Source organism: Sciurus carolinensis, chromosome X, assembly GCF_902686445.1.
Source record: "Sciurus carolinensis chromosome X, mSciCar1.2, whole genome shotgun sequence".
Classification (NCBI taxonomy): Eukaryota; Metazoa; Chordata; class Mammalia; order Rodentia; family Sciuridae; genus Sciurus; species Sciurus carolinensis.
In genome coordinates, this window is record NC_062232.1 from 40,351,251 (window position 1) to 40,377,684 (window position 26,434).

The window sequence follows — 26,434 nt, forward strand, 5'->3', positions numbered from 1 at the left end:
AGATGGGAAGCAGACCAGGGTACAGCTGAGGTCAAGGGAAACCAGGACAGAAGAAATTGGGGAAGACCAGTTGAAAATGTCATCACATCCTTGACGTTAGTAAAATACCAAGGAGAAAGTAAACATTCCATTCAGTGCTCAAACCTGATCCCACTAAAAGGGCTCTTAGGGGTTTCTTTTAGGAAAAGTACAAGTCTTTTTGCTTCTGAGTTGGCATCTTTGGTGATGTGTCCCCTCGATGTTTATAGCATTTCTAAGAATCCTTTTGTACACACTGGGCAGTACAAAAACTGAGAGAACCAACATTTTTGTGGTCCAGCTAATATAAACCCATAAAACAGCTCTATGACACAGAAGACTGAGGCTTACTGAGGTCATCTCCCTCTCAGCATTCATTAGATGCTCTACAAATAGCCAGTCAATTCTGATTCTATTACTTTTATTAAATAGTGGGTTTCCACACATGGCTTTTTAAATAATCCAGGCAGGGGAGAAGGGACAGGAGGGCACACTTTGTAGCTCCACTCCCTCCAATACACAAGTATTTACATTGTAGCAATTGGACAATCCTGGCTCAGGAGGAGGCAGCAAGAATCGCAAAAGTTGGAGAGGGGGGCCCCAGGAGAACAAACAGCAAGACTTATTTCCCCCAGCCCATCCCCCAAAAACCATCCATCCCATCCTAATCTCTGGTGGTGTCCGGTGGTGTCCATCTCCCATTCCTTCCCCAAGCTGTGGAAGTAAGGTTCTTCTCACCAGAATAAGAGCACTTGGGATAACAGAGTAGGGTCCCCTCACCAAAAAAAAAAAAAAAAGAAAAGAAAAGAAAAAAGAAAAAAGAAAAAAAAATAAAGAAGAAGAACAAATGAGCCCTGGGATAACAATAGGGCAATACCTTCCCCAGAATAAGCAATCCTGGGCTAAGGTTAGCAAGCAGCTTGATGAATCTGGGACCCTAGGCTAGGGGAAAGGGAAAGGGTCCTTTTGCTAAAGTAAGAGCTGCTGGGGTATTTTAAGGAAAGCACCCTTGCCCCAAGTGAGAGCATTTTAACTAAGTTTGTGTGGTGGTAGTAAGAGGTGCCAGTGTAGGGATTACGACTTGTCAGAACAAGAGTCCTGGGGCTCAGAGGGGAAATAAATTCAACCAAATAACCATCCTTAGCAAAACAAGAAACAAGGAATTCCCTCCTCCAGAATAAGGGACCACAGGCTCTAGGAGGAAGGCTCCTTCACAAAATTGGAATGGGGAGTGGGCAGACTTGGCTCGTCTTCTAGGCCCTGATCCCCAATCACAGACCTTAGTAATACTGGATTTTAACAACCTGTAAAACCAGGTCAACAGATGTCCATCTATCCCTGCGGCATAGCCATGGGATTCCAACCAGTGGGAGCCTGGCTAAGCCTAGGGAAGCGCAGACCAGGCTGGGGGGGCAGGCTTTCCTTTGGGGGGGCTGAGGGGTGCTTCCTCTGCTGGTATTTGCATCCAAGGGTCCAGCAGGATCTCCTCCAGTGAGGGTCGGGAAGAGGGTTTTGGGTCCAGGCACCGGCGGATTAGGGCACAGCAGTCTGTGGGTCAAGAAACACATGGGAGATTTGCAATTAGTAGGAGTACCTGGCAAGGATGGAATCTGCTGGGTTGGGGTCTATGAGGGCCTCACCTGGGGAAACATGGGCAGGAAAATGGAGCTCAGCCTCCAGAATCTCCTGGTCTCTCTCGAAGGGTATGTCCCCACACACCATGTCATAGAGAAGGATACCCAATGACCAAACAGTGGCTGGGAGGGCATGGTACTGGTGTCGAGAGATCCACTCCGGAGGGCTATACACCCTTGTACCTGCACACAAAGCAAAGAGTCACCGATGCTGCCCTTCCTCTATCCCCAGAACCCCTTTACTAGGTCAGTAGCTCTTTAAATATATTAGGGTTCCATCACCAAAAAAAAGCAGCTAAAACAGCAGAGCTCCCTTGACAATAAAAGCACTTTAAAGAGTAACAGTAGAGTATGGCATGTTGGTGCAAGCCCGTAATCCCAGCTACTAAGGAGGCTGAGGCAGGAGGATAGCAAGGCCAACCTGTGCAACTTAATGAGATGTTGGTGCAACATATAAACAGAAAGGGCTGGGGATGCAGCTCAGGTGTACAGCACCACTGGGTTCAATCCCCAGTACCACAAATGAAACAAAACCCCCCTTACCAAAAAATAAACTAAAATAACTCACAATAATAACAAAATTCCCTCACCAGATTAAAAGCCCTGGATGATTTTGGATCAATGTAAGATGGAGTTTTTATGAGATGGCCACGGATGAGAATCCTCAGTATTAAGAAATCAAGAACTTTATAAAGGTGCATTAGGTCGAGTGTTACAAGAAAACCCACTGGAGATCAAGGTGAGGAAGCCAGAAGCACAAAGTTCAAAAAAAAAAATCTGTGAGATTTAGAGAAGTCTTACCATCAAAATCAGTGTAGGGTTCATCATGAAGCAGGGCACCAGAACCAAAATCAATGAGTTTGGCACAGCCCCGGCGGAGGTCTATCAGGATGTTCTCATCCTTGATGTCACGATGGACAACTCCACGGGTATGGCAGTGCTGGACAGCTGCCACTACCTGACCAAAAAAGCAGCGACTTCGGTTTTCACCAAGTGGCCCCTTCTCTGTGATGTAGTCAAAGAGATCCTGGGCAGGCAGAGGCCTCTCAAGGACCAGCATGAAGCCCTCTGGTGTCTCGAACCAGTCAAGCAGGCGGATCACACCAGGGTGCCCACTGCCTTCACCCACCTTCCATAGCAGTGCCACTTCCAGTGGGCATGTGACCGAGTCTGACTGGGGGTGGAAAGGAGAGAAAGTATTTGTTAAACAGGGGAAACAGGCTAGTAGAAAGGAACCTAGCAGAAAATGGGCTCTGAATCTAAAACCCTAACTGGCATATAAGTATCCAATTTTCATTTTAGATAGTTTATAATGATTAATTGCAAGAGACCTGCCAAAGAATATATACTCCATATTATTGTGATAACTGTCACCAAGTACCTACAACCACTCAACCCTCCCAAGCCCTGTCAGGCTGTGACTGCCAGAAAGAGAGCCTTCCTGCCTGAGTGGGGCCCTCTACCGTCCATGCCATTGACTTGCACAACCGCAGACGTTTTCTCACGGAGATGCACATTCCCGCTACTGCGCAGGTGCACCCTCTCCTTCTGGGTCTCACGGCATGCGCAGGCGCAGTCTCCTGAAAGCCCGCCAGAGGGCGCTTTCGCCTCTACAGCTTGCACAGACCCGCCCTTATGTCCGTTGGAGCGCTAACGGCGGCAGGAGAGAAGCAGCCAGCATCACCATGGCAACCGGTGACCTCTGCCCTTCTTTCCCCTCCAGCATGCCCTGTGGGCAGCCCCCATAGCAGCTTTTAAAAGGAGGATGAAAAGAGAGTTGGAGGGGAGAATCTACAGCTCTGGGGAAATTGAGGCGAATCAGAACTGTATGTCACTCCAAGGTAGTAAACATGGGCTGGTGGAGCGTTCTCACGGTTACAGGGCCCAGGGAACACATATCCTCTAGAAAAAAAAAGGGGGGGGGGGCGATTTCATCGTTAGTGATGGAGTCAATTAAATCAAGAAAACCAAGGATACTTACCAAAGAAGACCAGCCCAGCACACGATTCCGAGGAATCACTTTGATGGCCACCTGAAGAAGTGGGCTGAGGTAAGGGGGCCAGCAGGTGACTCCCAAAGCAAACCTCCAACGACTCCTCAATCGGCCAACACCCCAGTATTTCTGTCCCCAGCCATACCATAGCCCATGAGCCAGGGTTAATACCATGCCCCACGAGGCCCCCCGCACCAAGTTCACCTCTCCCACCATTCCTAGCTCTGGGATCTCTCTTCTCAGAAATCAGGACCCCTCACAGCTTCCAAGGATTTCGTTGTACATTTTCTCCCTATTTTATATTTGTTTTCCGCACTGAAGACTGAACCCAATCATGCAAGCACTCTACCAAAAAGGTATAGCCAAGCCCTGAGGTGGAAATTTCTTGACTCCCAAGCCCTCAAATTTCCTTCCTACCTCCAGGGTACCAACTCTGCACCGGGGTTCTGGTCCTCGGGGCTTCACATCTACCTTCAAGATCCAAATCTGTCTAGGCCCCCATCTTCCCATACATGCACAAATTCTCTAGGTCCTGGGGTCTACTGTCTTCAAGTCGCACACTCCCCAGTCAAACTCCCTGGACCTCCTGAAATCTGCCCCCCCACATATCCACCTGGACCGCCACAGATGCGCACGCGCGCTCACACCCCCAGCAACCCGGATCCTGGTCTTCATGACCCTACTATACACATTGCAGGCTCCCTCTGGGTCAACTAACATCCTATACCCCAGGATCCTCGCCCCGCCAAATACACCTGACCCTCCCAAGACCCTCGTGGTAGATACCTGGAGTCGATCTGTGATGCGGTGTCCCGCGAAGACGGTGCCAAATCCCCCCTTCCCTAGAAGGGGGCCGAGTCGATACTCGGCCTCGAACGCTTCCCGATCCTTGCCTCCTACGCAGGCGGAGGCGAGGGAGTCAGGGTGGCGGCGTGCTAAGCTCACCCGTGATTCCCTCCCCCACGCATCGCCACCCACCATTCCAGCCCACCCCACAAGGACGAGGTAGGGGAGGCTGCGCTTACCTGGCGGCTGCGTGGGGGTCACAGGGGGCGCAGGGAGCCCCTGCAGAGGTTTGTTCAACATGGAGGAGGTGCTGCGCAGATTGAGTCCGCTGAATCCGCTAAGCCCGCAGGGCGTAGAAGCCCGGGGCAGCGGGGCCGGGGAGCCAGGGCTGGGGGGCGCCAGGGTGGAAGGCAGGGAAAGTGGTGGCTCAGAAGCGTCCGCAGACAGCGCAGCGTTAAGATTCGCCGCGCGCGCCAGCCCCAACGCTACTGAGCTGGGGCACGCGCCTCCCGGGAGAGTCGCCCTGCGCGACAGCTCCGCCCACCTGGCTTTGATCAATCCGGACGCGGCACCTGCTGTATCCCAGCCAATCGGAGCCAGTCCTTATTTGCATACCACCCTCAATGTTTCAAGTGCCCCCTTATGCAAATAAATGCCTGGTTCTTCCGTGGAGGCGGGGCTTGCATGCAAATGATGGGGGCGCACACGGAGAGGAAACCGGTTCTGGGAATCCCTTTGCAGCAACCGCGTTTGTTTTGGTTGTTGCGCGGGGTTGTTGTTGGTGGGGGTGTGTGTATGTGTGTACACTTAAAAAACTGCGCAGCCTCCTTTCCTAGGAAGCTGGTTTGCCGCCGCCGCAGCCTCGAGATTAGTACACAGATAACGCCAGACTGGCTTTTAAGAATCTGAGCCTGGGGCTAACCAGGATCCAGTCTTGAAGGGTGCTTCTCACCCAGGACCATTCCTCCAGGCGACCGTTGGCCCTTGCTTCGAAACAAATGAGGCCCCTAGAAGAATCTGTCCAGTTTCCAAGGACGGGGTAACACTTGACCACCGCTACGTTCTGGTGCCCAGAGGCGGCAAACTACCAGGTTTTTGCAGCCTTGAACCTAATCAGACCTGAAACTTAGCCATGGGCCCAGTCAGGAATCCTGCAATCTAGAATGGCAGGGAGTGGTTATTGGGGGGGGGGGGGGCTGTGCTTCCCAATGAGAGAGAGAGGAGCTAAAAGACCTGGGAAAAGGCTGCTGTAGAGAAAAGGTTAGACAGCCTTTGGCACAAATCTGTGAAAATGGTTAGAGAAGGCCTCACATACCCCAGGAAGACAGACATGCACTCCAAGGATACACAGAATCACCATGAGACATCAATAGTCACATTCGTGTGAAATTTGTCTTAGGCACACATGCAGACACATGTCAAAATAATGTCCAGAAATGAGTTACCAAAAGAGGCACTCCAAGAGACTCACATGGACCTACAATGCCATGTAATAACACAAATGTCCTGCCAGACACTAACAAAACCTGTCATATACTGGTACCTGGCACCATCAGACATCAAAGACTTTAAAGTCCCAGAAATGAGGGACCCAGAGTCTGTCACAAGAAGGTACACAGATGCTCCACACACACACATACTGTTCAAAGGGAGGCATGTGATCTGAGAGCCACATAATGTCACAAAAGCGAACATAGACTTGATCACAGATACATAGCATCAGACACCCAGTCTTGTCACTGAAACAAAGTATCCAGAAATAGCTACCTAGAATCTGTCATAGGAATATAAACGGACATCTACCCCAGACAGAAAGCACAGATGCACTGTTATAGACCCACGCAGACATGCATGTCTCTGATACAGACACAAACTGTCAGAGATAGAGTCCTACACAGTCACCATCTGATACACCTGGAAACAAGCCCTCATCACAACACACATTGGAAATACTGAGATACACGTGAAGACGTGGGACTTACAGTCACATAGGCAACACCCAAAAAGCAATTGCATGTACACTCCCTTATTGATCCAACAATACTAGGGGTTCACTATAAGCCTACCAGGTTTTGATGGGGGTGCACACACAGACACATAGACACACAGACAAGTCAAGCATCACAGTGCCTGCCTAGGAAGTTTACTTATAGTACAGTTATTGGGGATATTTGTAGACAGAAATGAGAATGTGAATGGGGTCATACAGGGTTTCTCAGAAGGTGATCCTTTGTCTTTAAAGACAAGTAAAGTTGGTGGCTGAGGACAAGGGAAAGGCAAATTGCAGGCAGAAGTCAAGGAAACTGGACAGAGTGGCAAGAAGTAGGCAGAGGCCAAGTGGTGCTGTAACTTCCACAATGGGATAATTAATGTGCACTAATATTTGTGCTCTCAGAATGTGCCAGGAACTGTGCACAGTAGTAAATATCGTTGACCATACACATTCTCTGTTGATGTTCACAATCCACGTGTGAGGTAGTAGATGCCAGTAGCCCTTGTAGATGGGACACCTGAAACTCTAGAGACCAAAGCTACACAGCTAGAAAACTCTGAGGTAGATTTCAAATCAACCCTCTTAACATACTCATACTTGATCACTGTATTCCATTCACCCACAGCCAGTCACTCAGTCAGCTATGCCATCACCTGCAGGGCCAGATACAAACAGGAATCCCATTATTTATTTACTTATTTATTTTTATGTGGTGCTGAGGATTGAACCCAGTGCCTCACACGTGCTAGGCAAGCACTCAACCACTGAGCTACAACCCAGGCCAGGAACCCCATTATTGAGACAGCAGAAAAGATGCTGTTTTGAGAAAACTTGGGGGCTTGGGGGCCAGTCAATCTTCTCTGCCTTGGCTTTACCTCCAGGAGGGGCAGGGACAGAGGCGTTAAGAGGATTGCAGAATAAGAACAAAAATGTATTTAGCCATTTTATCCCCCAGCTTCTAAAACCCAGTGGGAAAGGCTCCTCTGGTCACTTCCACCCAAACTCATGTTGTTAATGAAGTGTCAGTCGTGCATTTCCAAAGAATTTCCTCATCAGATTACCACAAGAAAGAGCAAACACTGATGGTGAGAGATGGGGGCAGGGTAGTTGGAATTCGGACAGGAAATTCAATCTCTGCTCTTCAGCTCACAGTCCCCTGCTCCCATCCCCCCAGCCCCCCAGGAAATAAGGCAAGCAGGGGCCAGGTCAGCAAACAAAGAGGGAGATTTTTTATGGTAACAAGCCCAGGAAGAGGCTTGTTTTTGAGACAGGGTCTCCCTATGTTGGTCAGACTGGCCTCGGGGGATCCTCCTGCTTCAGCTTCCTGGGTAGGTGAGACTAAGGGCCCATGCCTGGGCAGAAGGAAATTTTATAAGCAGCAAATCAAATGTGAAACCTGGGCTCTCAGACTGACCCTAGTGGAGGGCCAACTCAAGCCCTGTGCCATCACCACTTTTTCCCCGAGTCCCCACCACCCCCTTCCCCACACAGAACAGAGCCGCTCAGGGAAACTGACATTTGGTTTTATTGTGCCAAGGACATTACAGATGGCAGATCTTGTCAACACCTGCAGGGCACGGGTGCCCCATCTGCTGAGGCTGCTCCCACTCCCTACACTCAAATCCTGGGTGGTGGCCACAGATGCCCCCACCTCAAGATTCCAAAGAGACTAGTGGTGGTGGTGGAAGCAAAAGGAATGCAGCAAGGTCAGGGTCTCATTGTCCAAAGCCAGTCTGCCACCTGCCACCCCCCACCCCCACCCCCAGCCCTGTCTCATTCTAGATTTTCTGTCCACCTCCATGGAGCTGGAGACCAGAAGACAGTGGCAACCCACATTTTTTTGCCCCTTCCATGCCCCATGGCCAGTCTGCCTGCCCCCAAACCAGAGAGATGCCGTCTTCACAGAGCCAATGCTGTTGTCTACATCATTTTTGATTGGTTGATTTTATAAGATAAAAGTACATTTTAACAAAGAAAAAATTCGACATTGAAGGCTCAGACATTCTTGGGGTACTGGGAAATTTCCCACTTCTTCCTCCCACCTCCCTGGCATCACTGTGGGGGCAAGGATAACAATTTAATCTGATCTCAGAAGGAAAGAAGGGTGGCAGGCAGGAGACTTCTCTTGAGTCTCTCTCTCTCTTCTGGGGCTGCCTGGCTGCCAGGTCTGTTTTCTGTGTGCCTCTCGCCTACCTTCGGCACCCTTGCCCAAGTCCCCTGTGGAATGCAGGGATGGTGCTGTGCAGGGGGCAACAGGGCACATCAGCTGGTGGAGACAGGTGGTGGTGGCAGCAATGAGGAGCGCAGGGATGGGCCAGCCAGAGGGAAGTGGGGAGTAGGGAAGAGGGGAGGAGGGAAGAATGGAAGGAGGCAAGAGGGAAGAAAGCCAAAGAAGGTGGGGTGGCACCAGAGGGCAGGAGTGGGGAATTGGGAGATGGTATCCAGTCCCTGGGTCTCCATCAACTCTTGTCTGGGGGTGGGTCTCTGTGCACTTTGTTTTTCTTCATACTGTCTAGGTATTCCTGTTGGGACACTGCCAGCACCGATGCTAGGATCTCATCGTCATCCCAGTCATTCAGACCTGCTGGGCAAGAGGAAGAGGAAAGGATGATGGGGCACCTCAGCCAGCCTTCCCTCACCCTTGGTTGATCCTTGGCTCTGGAGAAATCCCACTCAGGTCCCTCTCACTCCCAGGCCTTGGCTATGATACAGAATGCTTCCCCCGGTCTGTGAAACTCTACTAGATCCCTTCTGAGGAAACCCTCCTGGACCTGAAAATCTCCCCTAGTGTCTTCTAACTTCTTCTTCCTCTTTTTTTTTTTTTAAATCAGGGATTGAACTCAGGGATGCTCAACCACTGAGCTACATCCCCAGCCCTTTTTATTTTTTATTTTGAGACAGGGTCTTGCTAAGTTGCTTAGGGCTTCACTAAGTTGCTGAGGCTGGCTTTGAACTTGCAATCCTCCTGCCTCGACCTCCCAAGCCCCTGGGGTTACAGGCCTGTGCCACCATGTCCAGCTTCTGACTTCTTTTCTTGAGAGGGTCAGCAATTCCAGAAACCCTCTCTTAGGACTTGCTGCTGCTTCCATTCTCTCCCCAACTCCCAACTGGCCCCTATTCCCAGAGAAGGCTTACCAAAGGCAGAAGGGGACATCTGCTGAATGAGGGCCCGGCACTCCAGAGCAGGGTAGAGGGACACGAGGGGGGAGGTGGCCCGGTCGGCCCCTGCTGAGAACTGACTGCTTGTACCTGGGGCAGATGGACAGTCTGAGGTAGGGCCCAAGACCCAGACAAGGCCTCCTGAACCTAGTGTACATTCTGTAGCAAGTCACTGACCTGGTGCACAGGGTGAAGGAGGTTTGGCAAGAGCTAAGACAGTGCCTGGGGAAGGGGGCTTGATGCCCAGCTCAGCATGCAGCTCAGGGTGCTCGGGTGAAGAGGCTGAACTCCGCTGCCGTGGGGACCGACTGGTCCATTCCTCTAGGCCACTGGAGGCTGCCGCTGTGGCCGAACTGCATGTGGCACTGGCTTTCCGGGGCTGCAGTGGGGAAGGAAAAAGCAGTGAGGACCAACACTTTCAAAGTCCATTCTGTGCCCAAGCATTCAGTACTCACTTACTTCCCCAGATCTTGGCTGGCACAATCATTCCACTCACAGTGGATCACAGGATATCTTACAGGATACAGGCTGAATCCTGAACCCCTGCTCTCTCATACCCTTGCAGTCAACTGACAGGAAATTCTATTCCCTCTCCTCTAAAACAGATCCTGAATCTAATCCCTTCTTGCCACATCCACTGCCAGCATTTCCACCAGTCACCTGGACTACTGCAGTAGATTATTCCTTGCTGGTTCCCTGCTTCCCCCTCTCCAGATTCCAGTTTTGCACTCGCCAGCAGTCAGGGGGAATCCTGTTATGCCCTAACTCAGATCCGCTCCCATTGTTACCCTCCCATTGTTCCTGCCTCATTCAAAGTAAAAGCTGAAGTCCTCAGCACAGTGCACAAGCCCCTATACAACTTAACCCCACCACCTCCCTGACTTTATCCTTCACTACATTCCATTCAGCTACACTGGCCTCCCTCTGGGCTGTCTAAATCACAACAGGTGTGCTAGCCCCCTGCCTTCTCCTGCATGTGTGCTCAGCAGACTAGCTCATCTTCTGCAAACTCTTGCTCAAATCTCAGCAGCTCTAAGCCCACCCTGACCACAGCGTTTAATATTGTGAAATCCCACCTATCCCCACTCAGCCCTACTCATCCCTTTTACCCTGGCTCTACATTTTTCATCAACTAATCTATGTTTATTAATTTAACTCCCAACTAATTTATTAAGATTATTTTGTTTCACTACAAACATGTGAGCATCACACCAACAGAGATCTTGGTCTGCTGGGTTCACCAACATATCCTCATTCACTGACAATAGTACCTCCTTGGCACAGACCTGCAATAAATATTTGTTCAACAAATTATTCAGGTCTTGCTGACATCTACCATCACTCTGAACTCCTTGTAATTCCTCAGATGACTGTCTGCCCTGCCTTCTCCCTGCCCTAACATTCAGCCATCTACCATGAAGACTAGAGCCCCCACCTCCACTGGTCTCAGTAAGGGTCACAGGCCACACCAATAGGGTCTTCTTCCTTAACAGATGGAATCACTGAAAGCAGAGCAGGCAGGATCTAATTTTGCATTCCTCAGCACAGAGCCTGGCACACAAGGGCATTCAACAAAATTTGTCTCTCTGCAGTTATCCATTACTCCTTCATGTTATCAGCAGTAATGGCTGTTTTCCCTCGCTCCTTAAGAGCTTCTTCTGCACAAGTGTTTAGAGTTAAGGCACAATGCCAAAACTAGGGCCCAAGACAAGTTACAGATGCCCCTGGATGTTGCTCTTCCTCACAGATGTCAAAACTGCTTAATTTTTTCTTGTCCATTTGGAGGCAAAGCATGTGAGTAATGGGTTCTTAGCCAGACCAGTGACAGAATTCACGACTCACCTGACTGGGGCCGCGAACCTGGCGGGCCTGTTTCTCCTGATCCCTCAGCCACTGCAGATAGGATTCCCGAGCCACCTGTTCCTCTATGGCCTCATTTGTTGCCTCCCAGTCTGTGGCCCGTTTCTTGTCTTCCAACATTTGCTGTTCAATCCATGATTCCTCTGATGTTTTTATGGCATTCTTCATCAGGGACTGCTCTGCAAACTGCCAAGCGCAAAGAAGTAGAGACATGGGGTGATACGCTGGCCACTAACCAGAACAGGTTCAGGGAAGTAGGCCCACAGGTCCCAGTAAAAAGAAGACAGGAAGAGAGGTACCCCTCGGCAGACTTATCAGAGAGTGGGAGAAAGCAGGCTTGGGTTAAGACCTGTTATTCCAAACACCTATGCTCAGAAGTCTTGGCCCCACCCTGAGACACCTCAATTGAGGTACTAATAAGTCTGGGGCTATAGGTGCCCTCCAGCCTAAGCCTTAACATAAAGTTTAAGTCCCATCCAATAAGGACTCTTTCACAAAGTCAAATCCTTCCTCATTTATGCCTAGATGGATCAAAAAGATGACCTGAGAAATGAGCTGTGTGAACACAGGGTGGAGGGAGTAGTCAAGCATGTAAGGGGCTAGGGAAGCCTTGTGATTGTGTGAGGGGATGAGGACAGTACTGGCATGGTATGGGTACTATGAGTGATAGGACACTGAATGAAGGGTGTTACAGGTCAAGCTAAGAGATATGATAATATTTTAAAAACTAATCTAAAATAACAGAGTATATTCCAGGGAACAACCATAAATATTGCTTCATGAAACATTATTTTAATGCACGTATACTTACCACACACAAAGTTATGTTTGCAAAGCAATGATATAAAATGTAATATTCTGTGGATAACAGTAGGGGAAATTTTATGCAAATCTGTTAGAACATGCCAATTAAAAAGTAGGCAACCTTAGCTACTCGAAAGGCTGAGGCAGAAAAATTGCAAGTCTAAGGCCAGCCTGGCCAGTCTGATACCCTACCTCAAAATAAAATATAAAAAAGACTGGGGATGTAGCTCAGACGTAGAGTGTTTTACCTAGCATGTGTGAGGCTCTGAGTTTAATCCTGAGCACTGCACCCCACCAAAAAAAGGGCAAGACAAACAAGGGCTTTGTGTGTAGCTCAGTGGTAGAATGTTTGCATAGCATGTGCAAGGCCCTGGATTAGATTCCCAGCACCACAAATAAAAACAATAAATAATTTAAAAAATAGGCAAACAATAGAAACAATTCAATGAAGACAATACATATGGCAAATAAATGTTGCAAAGAGCATCTTTACATACAGGGAATATAACTCAGAGGTAGAATGCTAAAAAAAAAGATGCTCAATATTCTCTGTCATTATGTAATTATAAATTAAAACAAACTACTGCTATACACCTCCCAGAATGGCTAAATTCCAAAATAATATAAGATCAATCTCTTGACACAACAGGAATTTTCATTCATTATGGTGGAGATGCAAAACTGTGCAGTCATTTTGGTAGATAGTTCTGGCAGTTTCTTGTAAATCAAAACATGCTCTTATAATCTAGCAATCTCACTCCTAGATATTTACACAACTGATCTAAAAACTTATGTCCACACAAAAACCTGCGCACAGCATTTTACTGCAGCTTTATTCATAATCATCAAAAGCTGGAAACAACCAAGACTGTCTTTCAATAGATGAATGATTAAAACAAACTGTCATGCCTCCATAAATGGAATAGTGATAAGAAAGAAACGACCTAACAAGCCATGAAAAAACATGGAGGAACCTTAATACATGCTGCTAACTGAAAGAAAGCAAGGTTTTTAAAATATTTTTTTGTTTTACATGAACACGATACCTTTATTTTATTTATTTATTTTTATGAGGTGCTGATGATCAAACCCAGTGCCTCACACATGCTAGGCAAGCGCTCCACCACTGTGCTACAACCCCAGCCCTAAATAAGCAGTTTTAAAAGGCTATGTATGTATGATTCCAGTTACATGACATTCTGAAATGGGCAATACCAGCCAATAAGCAGATCAATGGTTGCAGGAAGAGGAGGAAGGGAGAAGCAAACATGAGGAGCACAGGAAATTTTAAGGGTGGTAAAACTATTCTAAATGATCCTGTAATGGGGTGGATACATGATGTTGTTGTGCATTTGTCAAAACCCCTAGAAATTTACAAAACAAAGACTAAAGCTTAATGTATGCTGATTTAAAAAAAAGATCAATTAGGAGGTGGGGAAATGCAGAATGTGACAAAAGAATTCAAATGAATTACAAATGTATGCAAGGACCTGGGGAAGAGGTTGGAGGCCTAAGTCACTTTGGAAATGAATGGAATCTGTAAAACCAAAGACAAAAGGAACTGTGCATAACACTGTGCTCTATTCAAGTAGCAGATTAGTAAATGGTTGGAGAGGGGAGCCAGGTTTTCTCACCCTTGGAGTTAGAATTTACTGATGAACAATGGTAGAAGGCTAAAATGATACACATGTAAATATATGAGTGGGAGACACCAGTAAAAATTCATGTTTAAGCTTACTGTTCATTCAGATGATTACATACAGAAATTTATAGATTATATGTGTACATACCCAGATTAGTATACATACATATATCTCCCCTTGCTCCTTTAGCTGGCAGAGACTAAAAGCAAGGACAAGCTAGTACCAAAGAGCACATTCAGCACCTAGATTTTGGTTTCTTTTCTTTTCTTTTTTTAGATTTTGGTTTCTAATAGCATTTTCTAATAAGTTTCCAGGGCTCCTTGGAAACTTCTAGGATTACACAGGAAAATATAAAAGATGAACCTGAAATACTTCACAGCACCAAAAAGTAAGGAAGTGCTTTTTAAAAAATTTCAATAGGGGCTGGGGGATGTAGCTCTGTAGTAGAGCTCTTGCTTAGCATGCAAGGCCCTGGTTCCAACCCTAGCACCACACACACAAAAATTATGAAACAATTTGAGCAACAAGAAAAATGAAATTGAACTGGATTATAACTCTTAAGTGCATACTGATATAAACGGATTATTGAATAAATTAATAAATGAGAATAAACGATCTCCCAATCAAAAGAATTCCAAATAGTTTATATAGATACTCTGCCCCAAGGAAGACAGAAGGTAATCCTTATTCCTTAAATGTGACTTCCTTCTATACAATACAGTATGAAAAAGATGGGAAAGAGCAATTTTATAGTGTAGAAACCTGACAAACACTACTTCTGCCAGGTGATCAAGGGCAACATCCACAGTTATAGTCACATTCCTAGTATATGTCCTTGACATAACAAGAATGACATTTTACCTCTATGAGCTTCCTCCCAAAGACACGACTCCAGTCTAAATATAATAACATCATCAGAGAAATTCCAAAGGTGAAGCTTCTTACAATACACTGGACCTGTACTCCTTAAAACTGGCAAGGTCATCAAAACAAGGAAAGTGTGAGAAACTGTCACAAAGGAACTGAAGGAGACATAGTGACTTCAGTTAATAATAATGTATTAGTTCACACATTGTAACAAATGTGCCAGAGTCATCTGAGATGTTAATAAAAGAAAACCGCAGTGGGTGGGGTTAAATGCCAACTGTCCTCTTCAATTGTTCTGTAAATCTAAAACTGTTCTAAACACTTAAAATATTTTAAATAAATTTTGTAGTACTGGGGACTGAACTCAGGACCTCCTGCATGCTAGGCAAGTGCTCTACCTCTGCACTACATCCTCAGCTCAAAACACTCCAATTTTTAAAGAAAGAAAAAACAATGAGCAGTGAAACCATAAGTCATAGATCAATCTTTTTTTTTTTTTGCGGTACTGGGGATTGAACCCAGGGCCTGTGCTTGCAAGGCAAGCACTCTACTGACTGAGCTATCTCCCCAGCCCCATAGATCAATCTTAAATGCATAGTGTGAAGTGGAAAAAGGCAGTCTGAAAAAGCCTCATACCTACTGTATGATTCCAATTTTATGACAGCCTAGAAGAGGCAATACTTACAGGATTGATAAACAGATCAAAAACAAAAACAAGGAAATTCTGAGAAACTGTCATAGCCACAAGGAACCAAAGGGATATGACAACTAAATAAGTAAGGTGGTATGATGGATAGGATCCCAGAACAGAAAAAAGGTCATCAGAGGAAAACTGAGGTAATCAGAATAGTCTGATCTTTAATTAACAATACATCAATATGGGTCACTAATTATGACAAATGTACTATGCTAATATGCTAAGCATAGTGGGGCATATGAAAACTCTGTAATAGCCTTACGATGGTTATGTAAGTTTATTTAATAACTAAACAAAAAAAATCCCCTATACTGGAGGGTGTATTGATGTTAAGGTATTTCCTAAAATGAGGCAGGAGCACTTTGCTTGTAGGAAGTGAAACCTGAATAAAAGATCTCAAAATCCCCAGTTGATGACGATTGATGAGAGAAGGAAAGAATATGAATGAACATGAGTATCTATCAGCATGTGCTGAAAAGAATGTAAAGTGACCTTCTGACACCTACTAGGTCCCAGGCCCAATGGGAAGTGTTTTCTGTATATCAATCAGGCTTCTGCCATAGGAGCCAGTCAGTAAGTGGTGGGCCAGGACAACACTCCAAGTTTCCGTGACCCCTGCTATCTGTAACTTCTGAGCCAGTGTGAAAAATTCATGGGGACATCAAGCATGTCCTGGCTTACTGTTTCCAAACAGGAGTCCACATCCTAAAATGCCAGCCCTCAACAGGCATGTAAGATGGGTAAGCCAGCTCATGGGAGGGGCAAATGGAGACCACAGAATGAACCCTGAGAAATGTTGAGACCTCAGGAAAGAATCGAGAGAGGACAGGGCACTTTTGTGGGCTAGAGGCAGAACCAAGACTCCATATTCACAGCAATCCTGGGCACAGGGAACCACTTACCCCTGGTTTGAATGATGGCAGGCCCAGCCCTACACCAATGGTGGCCTTGTTAGGATTCACTACTGAATTATAGTGGATGTTCCGATGGTAGCTGACACGGATGGGTTCATCCTCATTTTGATGTATCCCATGGAATGTGTTGATAGGTTCTGCAGAGAAAGACAAAGAGGGAGCATCCACAGGGTGCCAGGTATGGCAGGTTCAGATGAGTCACCATTAGTCCCTCACCTACCCACTACAGAAGTACCTGTGCTGTACTGATACACCTCCACGGGACGGTTGTACATCTCCGCCATGGCCTGCATCTCAATGTGGTTGCCATGGCAGTTATTTTTCCGCTTCCGGTTGATATAGGTGGTAAAGTCTTCTGTGACGTAGTTGGAGAAGTAGTCGGCATTCTTCATCTGCAGAACAGATGCAAGGTGAATGTCTGCTTGCAGAGATCCTATTGCCCTGCCCCTACCCCCAAGACATCCCCATTGTCTCACCAGATAGTCCATGCAGTGCTTTCTTACAACTTCATGCATGTCCTGGTCTCCATATACCTGGTCAGCTGGTGGGGGGACAAAAGAAAGGCTGGGATCAGATCTGCCACTGGTGAAGAGTTCCAAGTCATAGAACATCTTTGGGGGAGGGCAGGCTGCAGGATGAGGGAAACTCCCTTTCCTACCCCAAGGCCTGTAGAATTCTTGCCCTTGGCTGGAATGGAATCATGGAAAAGGAGGCAGGCAGGGACAATCTTGAAGAACAAGAGAGTACAGGTAAGAGGGATACAACAAGTCTCTCGGGCCAATGATTGTTTTAAGACATGCCTGACTGCTCAAACAAATCAACAACATTCTAAGTCTAACCAGTGGCCTCAGGCACCATCCATTCCACACTCTCACCCACATGAGGACACTGAGGCTTAGGGTCAGTCTGTGACTTGCTCTAGGTCACAGAGACAGTCTGTGACAGTCAACTCTGGAATTCAGTTTTCCTCACTCCCAGTAGTGAGCAAGGCCATTGTAGGTTAAAAACAAATAGGTGGGGGGTGCAGCTTAGAGACAGACTGTGCTAATAAGCATAATGTCCCAGGTTCAAAAAAAAAAAGGACAAAGAGAGAAAATGAAAAAGAAAAGGGCTCTAAGCCCATCTCTTTCAGATACTAGTGAACTTAAAGGCAAGAGAGAGTCAAGTGACCTAGGTGTTCTTCTGAGATTCTGTATGCCTCACCTGTAAAATGTAAACAAGATGGATGATGACCTAGTAGGCCTCCCATGGGGATTAAATGAGACAATAGGTATAAAGTGACTAGCAGTGGGTTTGGGACAGAGAAGTTGCCCAGTGAATCAGGGACTCTTTACAGTGAGGCCTGAATGTGAGGTACTGTGAAGGTGACTGGAATGAATAAAATCCTCCCTCTGCCTCGTAGGAACACACAGCCTATTAAGAAATTTAAGACACACATGCACCTAAATTCAGATTAATTCAGGAAGGGCAGTTTGTGGCCCAAATGATCCAGGTGCCACAGAATTTGTTCAAACAAAGGGGAGAAGAAACCAGGTTCCTTCTGCCCAATTGAGGATCTTCACACATGCTATTCCCTCTCTTTAGGACACTCTTCCCATCCTCTTCAGCGACTACTTCTCAAACACCAATAAGTTCTTACATTTTCTTCTTCATTTTTTGTGGTGCAGGGCCATATGCACATGCTAGGTAAGCCCTTTAACATGGAGCTACACACCTGGCCCCCAACGTGTTCTTTAGCACAATCCCCCCACACACATGCAGGGCACCTCTATCACCACATTCTGAAAAAGAGTGAACAAGACTTCTGCCTAATCACAGTCCTGAAGGCAGAGGGTAGTTCACACTTAAGCCCACCCCCAGCCCTGTGCCAATAGAGCAAATGAAACCAGAAACAGTTTGCTGAGCACATAGTCTGGGTAGACAGGCAGGGAGTGCTCCTCCCTAGGAAATTAAAGTGGGCTTGAAGATTAGGTAAGCCTCATATTCACTGGCTGCCACAAAGAGGGAATTTCCCTTTGTTTCCCCAGAGGGGCCATTGCTCTGATGGGATCTCCCTGGGGCACAGGGTCAGGGCACAAAGGGAACACTGCAGAGCTCTTCCATGCCCAGCAGTCTACCTCTCTGAAGACCTGCCAGAAGAAATCCTTTGTTGCCCTCACAGGAGGGTTCTGTGTGATAAAGACACAAAGGATGCTTTGAGATAGAACCCGGCCCATGCCTGTCAAGTCCTCCAGGAGGTGAAGAGAACTGAGGAGTGGGAGCTATAAAGGCGGGAAGGGGTAGCCCCTTCACTGATGTAAACAAGGATGTGGCTTCTGTGGCCACACTCTCCCCGCCCCCCCAGTGGCACTTCCAGCAAGTCACATGTCCTGCACACAGGCTGGGGGCCCCCTGCTGCTGCCTTTCTTAGAAGCCAGGACCACAGAGCCCGCTGTGGCTGCCCTAGGTTGCTAGAGGAACTATTTCTGTAGGTTGAGCTTGGGGTGCCTGGAGACAGTGCTATCTGCAGCTGCAGTAAACAGGAACTGAAATGGGAGTGAAGAGTTACACAGGGGTCTACCACCAGGCTCAAGGAGATAGGCTGAGGTAATAGAGAACATGTAACTCCTATGGAAGGAACAACAATCACTTGCAGGCCTGGGAGCTCTGTCTGCCAGAGCTGGATGCCAGATGAAGGAAAATGGGTGACAGTGGGACAGGAAAGGGAGCTAGAGGAGAATCCCATGAGGGTCTCCCCCTTTCCCTGCCACTGATCCCTTTGCCTGGCAGAAAGGCCCTGACGCATCCTATGTGTGTGGTACTGGACAAGGCCTTTAGCCTCTCTGGGCTGAAATGTTATCATTCATACAGCAGAGACGGTAACTCTTCTTCTACCCACAAGGTGTTTTAAGGGGAAGGTCTGCCAAGTACCTGAGGCATGGGAGATGGTCAAGAAACAGGAGCTCTACTTGTCATGATGATAATGACTTCATAATATTGCTAGCCACCCACGAGTCAGCCAGAATGCTGCCGGAAATGCTTATTAAGCCCTTCCTCATTTCTCTTGCACTTCCTCCACCAGAGGAAAGCCCCAAATGTACAGCCCTCTTGCATGCAAGACTGATTCTCTTCCTTTACTGAATCCAAAGTTCTACAAGTCTACCTTCTGTATACTTCATTCAAAACAGAAACCAAGCCAAGCATGGTGGCACAAGCCTGTAATGACAGCGGCTCAGGAGGATGAGGTAGGGGGATCACAAGTTCAAAGCCAGCCTCAGCAACTCAGCGAGACCATAAGCAACTCAGTGAGGCCCTAAGCAACTCAGAAAGACCCTGTCTCTGAATAAAATATAAAAAAGGGCTGGGAATGTGGCTCAGTGGTTAAGCACCCCTGGCTTCAATCCCTGGTACTAAAAAAAAAAAAAAAAAAGAAAAAAGTCAAACAAAATACTTTAGAAACATGCAGTGAAAAAATAAGCTCAGTGGTAGAACACTTTGCCTAGCATGTGTGAAGCCCTGGACTCAATCCCCAACACCCCCACCCCGCAAAAAAAAGGAAGAAAAAAATTTAGTAACCAAATTCACATCAAACTAGTAATACAAGCTTCCCATAGAGACTCCTAAAGTATGGGCAAATTACAATACTTCCACACTTATCACAGCTTTGGGGAAGAACCCCTCCACACTGATTACAAGCTAATATCCTAATTTTGGAATCATTAATGTGGAAAAATGTGCATCTCTGAACCAAGGAAAGAAACAGCAACAGTGCCTGCCCAACAAAGGAGAGCAGGATTTCTTCAATGATAAAAGCAGGAAAAGCATCCATCTGTCACAAGGCGAGAAAACTGCAAACACTTAACATGGATTAGCTTTTCTGACTTTCCCAGCCCCGCCTCCATACTATGGAAAGCCCTCCTCCTCCCAGCAGGTTGGTCCATGGGGCTGGGGGCCAGGCTGGACTTCCCTGCAGGGGATCCAAGGTGGGGGAAGAGTGGCCCAATGGACCTGCAGGGGCAGGGGAATTCAGAGAGCTTGTTTTGATAGAAACTGAAACTCCTCCTCTTGCTGACGCTGCACTTGGCCATCTGCACCTGCTCTCCCCTCCCAGGGTCCAGCTGGAAGGGTCCCCCACCACCCCACCTCTGTTCCCATCCAAAACAGGGCTCAGAAATCCTCAGCACAATACAATTGGTTCCGCCGAAGACTTTTCACACTCCAACTCATTCGATCCTCGCCAAAAAAATCCTCCTTTACCCATGAGGGACAATGACACAGAAACATGGCACAGCTGGGCCAAGATTACACATTTGCAAGGGGCGGGTGAAGATGAGGCCAGGCTGTTAAGGGATAACTTCTGGCTCCAAGTGATATTACCACCCCCTACCCAAGCCAGTCAGTTGACTTCTTAGCCACTTTACTTTCAAGGGCCAGACCTGATGCTACCTCAATTTCCCCACCAGCAAAAGAAATCAGCTGGAACCAAGAAAGGTCTGGGAATGGGCAGAGATTACAGGTAGCAGAGGCTGTATCCTCCTCTAGGATCAGAGGTCTGTATTAATTTTACCCCCCGCCTTCACACACTTCTCTCCCTTCTCTGAGCATACAGCAGTATCAGGGTAGAAATATATTCGAATGCCCAAATACAGCCAGCAGGGCCTGCCAAAGGTAACCCCTGAGACTAAATACAAACACTATAAACCCCACAAGAACAGAAAACTATCACATGTAGCAAGTAGATGACCTTGCCACCAACCAGGGAAGACAGAAGGGTGGACACAATGTGAGGCTGTGCAAACACTCAGGAACTGCCACCCCCACTTCCTTCTCAGTCTTTGCAAGGGGTAGGTGGGAGAGGGAATGACTAATAGCTCTAACAGATTTGCCTCAACCTCTCACTCTTGCTGGCTGGGGGGAAGCCTCAGGTTCCTTAAAATGTAACCAATATTTGCCCAGACTTATATGGAGATGCAAGACACAAGACCTGGGATTACCTTTCTAAAGGGCTTTAAGTATATGGCCCTCCCATTTGCTTTAGAGGTGCCTGGGAATCGCCTACTCCCCAGGTTGCTGCCTGCCTGCCAGAAGAGCCTCAGCAAGTTCCGCTAAGGACAGAAAAGGAAGCTTGGTGTCTGCAGGGAACCTAAAAACAAACCACACAAACGTGGGTACACACAGCAGCAGTGGGAGACAGCTGCCTTGTCTGTTCCCCGCTGCCATTCGCTACAGTGAGAACCCTGGCCCGACAGTGGAAAAAATCAGCCAGGGAAAAGTTCCCACCAGCCTATCAAGCAGCTGTGATATAATCTGGGCTATAGCCCCTCTATCCCAATCAACACACCCTGGCAGGGGAAGACAGGAATTCAGCTACCACAGTAGCTGGGTTTCTGAGGAATCTGCTCCTCTGCTCAAAGATTCCCGTGGCAAAGATGAAAATATGAAAGGATACAGGACAGGAAAAGGTCAAAGGAAGCTGTTTACAGGAAGTGGTCCTTGGGAATCTTCTGTGGCCTGAATTCAACCTGAAACACTGATGATCTACCACTGGCTTTATCAACTAGATACAACAGGTTCTGGCTTTCTCTTGAGGTCTGTTTCCTCATTGATAATACAATCAAAAGTGATCTAAGAGATGGACACAGTGGCACACTCCTGTAACCCCAGTGGCTCAGGAGGCTGAGGCAGGAGGATTGCTAGTTCAAAGTCAGCCTCAGCAACTTAGCAAGGTGCTAAGCAACTCAGTGAGATCCTGTCTCTAAATAAAATACAAAAAACGGCAGAGGATGTGGCTCAGTGGTTAAGTGTCCCTGAGTTCAATCCCTGGAACCAAAAACAAAACAAAACAAAACAAAACAACAACAACAAAAAAACTGAACTCCTTCTAGTATTGATGGTCCATGTTCAAAGACCAAAATGGCCCAGAGGAGTGACCTGACTAATGTTTTTGGGACCCACTGTCATAATACACAGAGTCTAGGCTGCTCTTTACTGGCCCTCACAGACACATCTGTGTGGTCTCTACTTGGTTAGAGGCTAGCACCAGAGCCATGCCCAGAGACAGAGGTTTTTGCTGAGTCAAAGCCACATGGAAAAAGGGAGGGAGGGAGAGAGATGCAGACTCACGTTTCTAGGAGGAGGTTATCTGAGCATAGCAGGGGCAAGGTGCGCCACAGGATACATCTGAGACTCAGGCTCCCACTTCCACTCCACCCAAGCCTTTGCTGATGCTCATGAATACCCAGGAGGTATTGGTAGAGGTAGAAGAGAGCTTGGTGCAAGTGATGGGTACTGGCTCCCACAGGGTACACCCAGACCTCAGAGGCAAAACAGAAGGCAGAAAGCTACTTGCCTCAGGATTCCCATCTGTAGAGCGCTACATGCTCCTAGCTGGAAGAGCTAAAGTCGAGAAAGTCAAGGAACATAGCCCTTTGATGGCATATGCCTGTAGTCCCAGGTACTCAGGAGGCTGAGGCAGGAGGACTGCTTGAGCCCAGGAGTTTAAGATCACCTGGGTGGCATAGTGGGACTCATCTCACAAAGAACAGTCACTCAGTTGGATAACAACCAAGCTAAGAAGTTATGATTCCTAAGATCATAGAAAGAACGTGTCTTTTGGACACCTCTGGATTCCCATACCAGCTCTTCTACTAAGAATGCTTCCCCGGGGCTGGGAATATAGCTCAGTTGGTAGAGTGCCGGCCTCGCAAGCACAAGGCCCTGGGTTCAATCCCTAGCACCACGAAAAAGAAAAAAAAAAAAAAAGAATGCTTCCCCTTTTTTTGGCAGTGGTAGGGATCAAACCTAGGGCATTGTACACAGTAGGCAAGTATTCTACTGCTGCACCCCGAACCCTCCCAGTATTCCTTTACTGAACCTCAATCTTCTCACCTGTCTCATGGGATAATAATCCAAATTTTGAAGGTAAGCATAAAGCACCCAGCTGAATGCCTGATACACAATAGGGGTCAAGAAACAACACATGACCTACCCAACTCCAATTCTCAGTTATATACTCCTTCCAACTATTCAGTGCATGGCAGGAAGTCAGAGTCTGCTGTCCTTCACACTAGAGCCTAAGATGACTGCCATCTGTCCTTGCACGGGCTAAACTAAATCTGGGGGGGGGACAGAAGGCTTGGGGACAAAGTCCCCTTCCCAGGCACATGTATTGTGTACTTTGCACCAGGGAAACCTCTAAATGAGGCCTAGAGACCAGGGCCTACGTACTTCTGGGAGAGGCCCTGGGACTTGTGAGGTTTTACAGAGAAAAGCTGAGGGCAGCCCAGTCGGGGGAAATGTGTAGCTATAGTGCTGATAAGGAAAGGCCTTCAACCTGCTGTGGTCAGCTCTTCCTGTAAGCTCGGGCCCCTTACTGGAAGGCCCCAGTCGGGGGGAGGGTGTTTGGGGAGAATAGCTAGCTAGATAGATACATATGCAGGAACACTGTTTTGGGGAGGGGTTACTAGGGAGTGAATTCAAGAGCCCTCTACATCCCTCACCCTTTTTACTTTTTGAGACAGGGTTTCACTTAGTTGCTAAGGCTGGCCTTGAACTTGCTATCCTCTTGCCTTAGCCTCCCAAGCAGCTGAGATCATTGGCAGGCACCGCCACACCTGGACAAATATTGCTTTTGATAATGGGTTACTGCACATACTAGATCTTCACTAGCTCCAAGGACTACTTCATTACCCAAAACTCAGAAGTCCAACTCCACCAGCCACCCTGTTTCTTCTACACCCAGCCTGAGTTCCCTTCTAAGTTGCTGAGGCTGGCTTTGAACTTGTGATTCTCCTGCCTTGGCCTCCTGTGTTGCTGGGATTACAGATGTGCACCATGCCACCTAGCCGGCCAGAGTTCTTGACACAAGGCCTAGACCCTAACAGCCTACCATCTATTCTTTCTCTATCTTTTTTCCCCAAGATGCCCCCAAACCCGCAGATCTTTCTCTAGGAAACATCCTAGGGAAAACATGAACTTGGGCCAGAGGGATAGCAAGATTGGGATTTTCCTCAATCCAACAGAATATATTGCCTGAACTGCTTCTGCTTGGTATAGAGGGGAGGCAACCACTAACCCCACCTTTTCAAATATTTTGACTGTGAGGCACCACTGAGAACAGCATCTGGGCTTTATCAATGCTACTGTCCCATGAGGGTCTGCTATGTGTCAGGTACTAAAGAGATTTACCAAAGTAACACCATTAAACCATTACAACTGTGGGGTCTTTTAACCCCATTTTACAGCTAAGGAATGAGGCTCAGGAAAGAAGAGCTGCGTTCCCAAGGTCACACCCAAGAATCAGTGGCACAGTCAAGAGTGGTGCCTGATCCAGTCCAACCCACCAGTAGATACAGATGGTCCCCAGAGACTGAGAAAAATAGCATATACAGAAGGAACTCAAGGAGCCTTTAAAAATACCACCATTTCACAGATTGGGAAACAGAGGCTGAGGGCCAGAGAGATGTTATGAGTCAGGGCTAGAACTAGAACCCAGGGTTTCTAACTCCTATCAGGAGGTACTCCTTGGGAGATATCAGAGCCCCAAAGGGAGGAAAAGGTCACAATATTTCTGGTTTCCCCCTCATAGTGACATGGGGTCTCATGACTCCTTAATGGGTTCACACCCACAGCTAGAAGGGCCTCAAAGATTTAGCTCAGGCTAGCTGGCAGATGATATTAAATTATTAATTGTGTTAGGTACAATAATGGCATTTTGATTATGTTAATAGAGAAAGCCTATATCTGTCAGAGAAACATACAGAAATATTTACAAATAAAATGATCCGATGTCAGGGTTTGCTTTAAAAATACTCTTGTTTCAGGAGAGTGAGAAAGAGTGGTGAAGATGAAACAAGGCTAGCCATGTGTTGATGACTACTTTGAAGCTGGAAGATCTATACATAAGGATTCACTATTTTACTTTTGATTAAGTTAAATCTGTAAATATCTAGTTTGATACACACACACACACACACACACACACACACACACACACACACAGGAATGGAGACCCCAAACATATCAGAAATAGGGTCTGAGTGAAAACTCAGGTGTCCTATATCTCAGAGTGACAGCAACATGCTGTGGTTAAGAGTATGGGCCTCAGACCAATCTAATCCAGAATCCAAATTCTGGGTCTACCACATACTATACGTGTGACCCTGAGCAAGTTACTCAGATCTCTGAGCTACTTTTCTCATCTGACGAATAGAAACAATGATAGTTCCTATACTCACCTAGCTTGGGGGAGTATTAAAAGGGTTTCCTATAGTGTCAGCAGAGCTATCTGTCCCTAATCGATATTATTGTTCTTTATCACTGCTATCAATCACTGCTGTTATTATTACTCTCGCACCACCAGACTCTCTCATGACCCAGGGATAGAGGCAGGATACTAAAATGAAGCTGTGGCCTAGAGACCCTAATAAATTAGCCTACTCTGCCTCAGCCCTGTCTCGGTGTCTACTCCTGACAACTGGGACACAACTCAGGGGCAGCCCTAGGCCCTTTAAGGGCTGAGGCACAGACTCACCTACAGCCCGAAATAGACAGGCGCCGTCCTCCTTCATCTGCTTGATGATGAAGCCTTTCTTGTCCCGTAGGGCCTTTTCAAACCAGTGCTCCTGCTGGAGGGAAGAGGTGGGGGTCAGCAACAGGGAATTCCTGCACCACCTCCCGAGGGCCCTTCCCTCAAGCTCCAGAGGGGCCCAGATGACTGGCAGAGGGACACTGGGCAAGGTAAAAGTTCTTGGCCCTTCTTGGACACTCCATAGAGCAAGAGACCCTTTATTTCAGGGAATCAGTTGCTGGGTGAGAATAAGACTTGCTCCCAGAGAGGTCCCAGGTGCCCTGACAGCAGAAACCCCATCTGCCTTCTGACCCTTGCTGACCTTGTAGGCAGCCAGAAGCCCAGATCCAGTAAGTGCCTGGGTGGAGAATCTGACTCGACTTCAAGGATTTTCACCCAGGAGACATGTTGAAGAGGGAGTGACTGTCAAGAGCCTAGATCCTGAGCCCCACATATAGCTGGGTAATTCTAAGGTGTGTAAGGCAGAAAGCATGCAAAGTATGACCTTGTCTGTGATTG

The 26,434-nt window shown here is 47.3% G+C and overlaps 2 protein-coding genes across 6 annotated transcripts in view; both read right to left on the reverse strand.

The window, feature by feature from the left end:
- Positions 1-406: 406 nt before the first annotated feature.
- On the reverse strand, positions 407-4,950 carry Pim2 (Pim-2 proto-oncogene, serine/threonine kinase). Its single transcript, XM_047536029.1, has 6 exons — positions 4,671-4,950; positions 4,432-4,541; positions 3,634-3,684; positions 2,454-2,826; positions 1,659-1,835; positions 407-1,566 (listed from the first exon to the last, which is right to left on the reverse strand). The coding sequence occupies exons 1-6, from the start codon at positions 4,729-4,731 to the stop codon at positions 1,403-1,405; spliced, it is 936 nt and encodes a 311-aa protein (XP_047391985.1). The 5' UTR covers positions 4,732-4,950; the 3' UTR covers positions 407-1,402.
- Positions 4,951-7,928: 2,978 nt separating this feature from the next.
- Positions 7,929-26,434, reverse strand: part of Otud5 (OTU deubiquitinase 5) — a 28,445-nt gene continuing 9,939 nt past the window's right edge. The window contains exons 2-9 of one of the 5 annotated variants that reach the window (XM_047535650.1): positions 25,880-25,970; positions 16,845-16,909; positions 16,589-16,760; positions 16,357-16,505; positions 11,426-11,629; positions 9,761-9,962; positions 9,560-9,673; positions 7,929-9,008 (exon numbers count right to left, since the gene is read on the reverse strand). In XM_047535650.1, coding sequence (XP_047391606.1) covers positions 8,884-9,008; positions 9,560-9,673; positions 9,761-9,962; positions 11,426-11,629; positions 16,357-16,505; positions 16,589-16,760; positions 16,845-16,909; positions 25,880-25,970 — 1,122 coding nt within the window. In that variant the 3' untranslated portion in view covers positions 7,929-8,883. Of the gene's footprint in view, positions 9,009-9,559; positions 9,674-9,760; positions 9,963-11,425; positions 11,630-16,356; positions 16,506-16,588; positions 16,761-16,844; positions 16,910-25,879; positions 25,974-26,434 lie in introns of all 5 variants that reach the window. The other 4 variants (XM_047535648.1, XM_047535649.1, XM_047535651.1 and 1 more) reach the window with 4 other exon arrangements.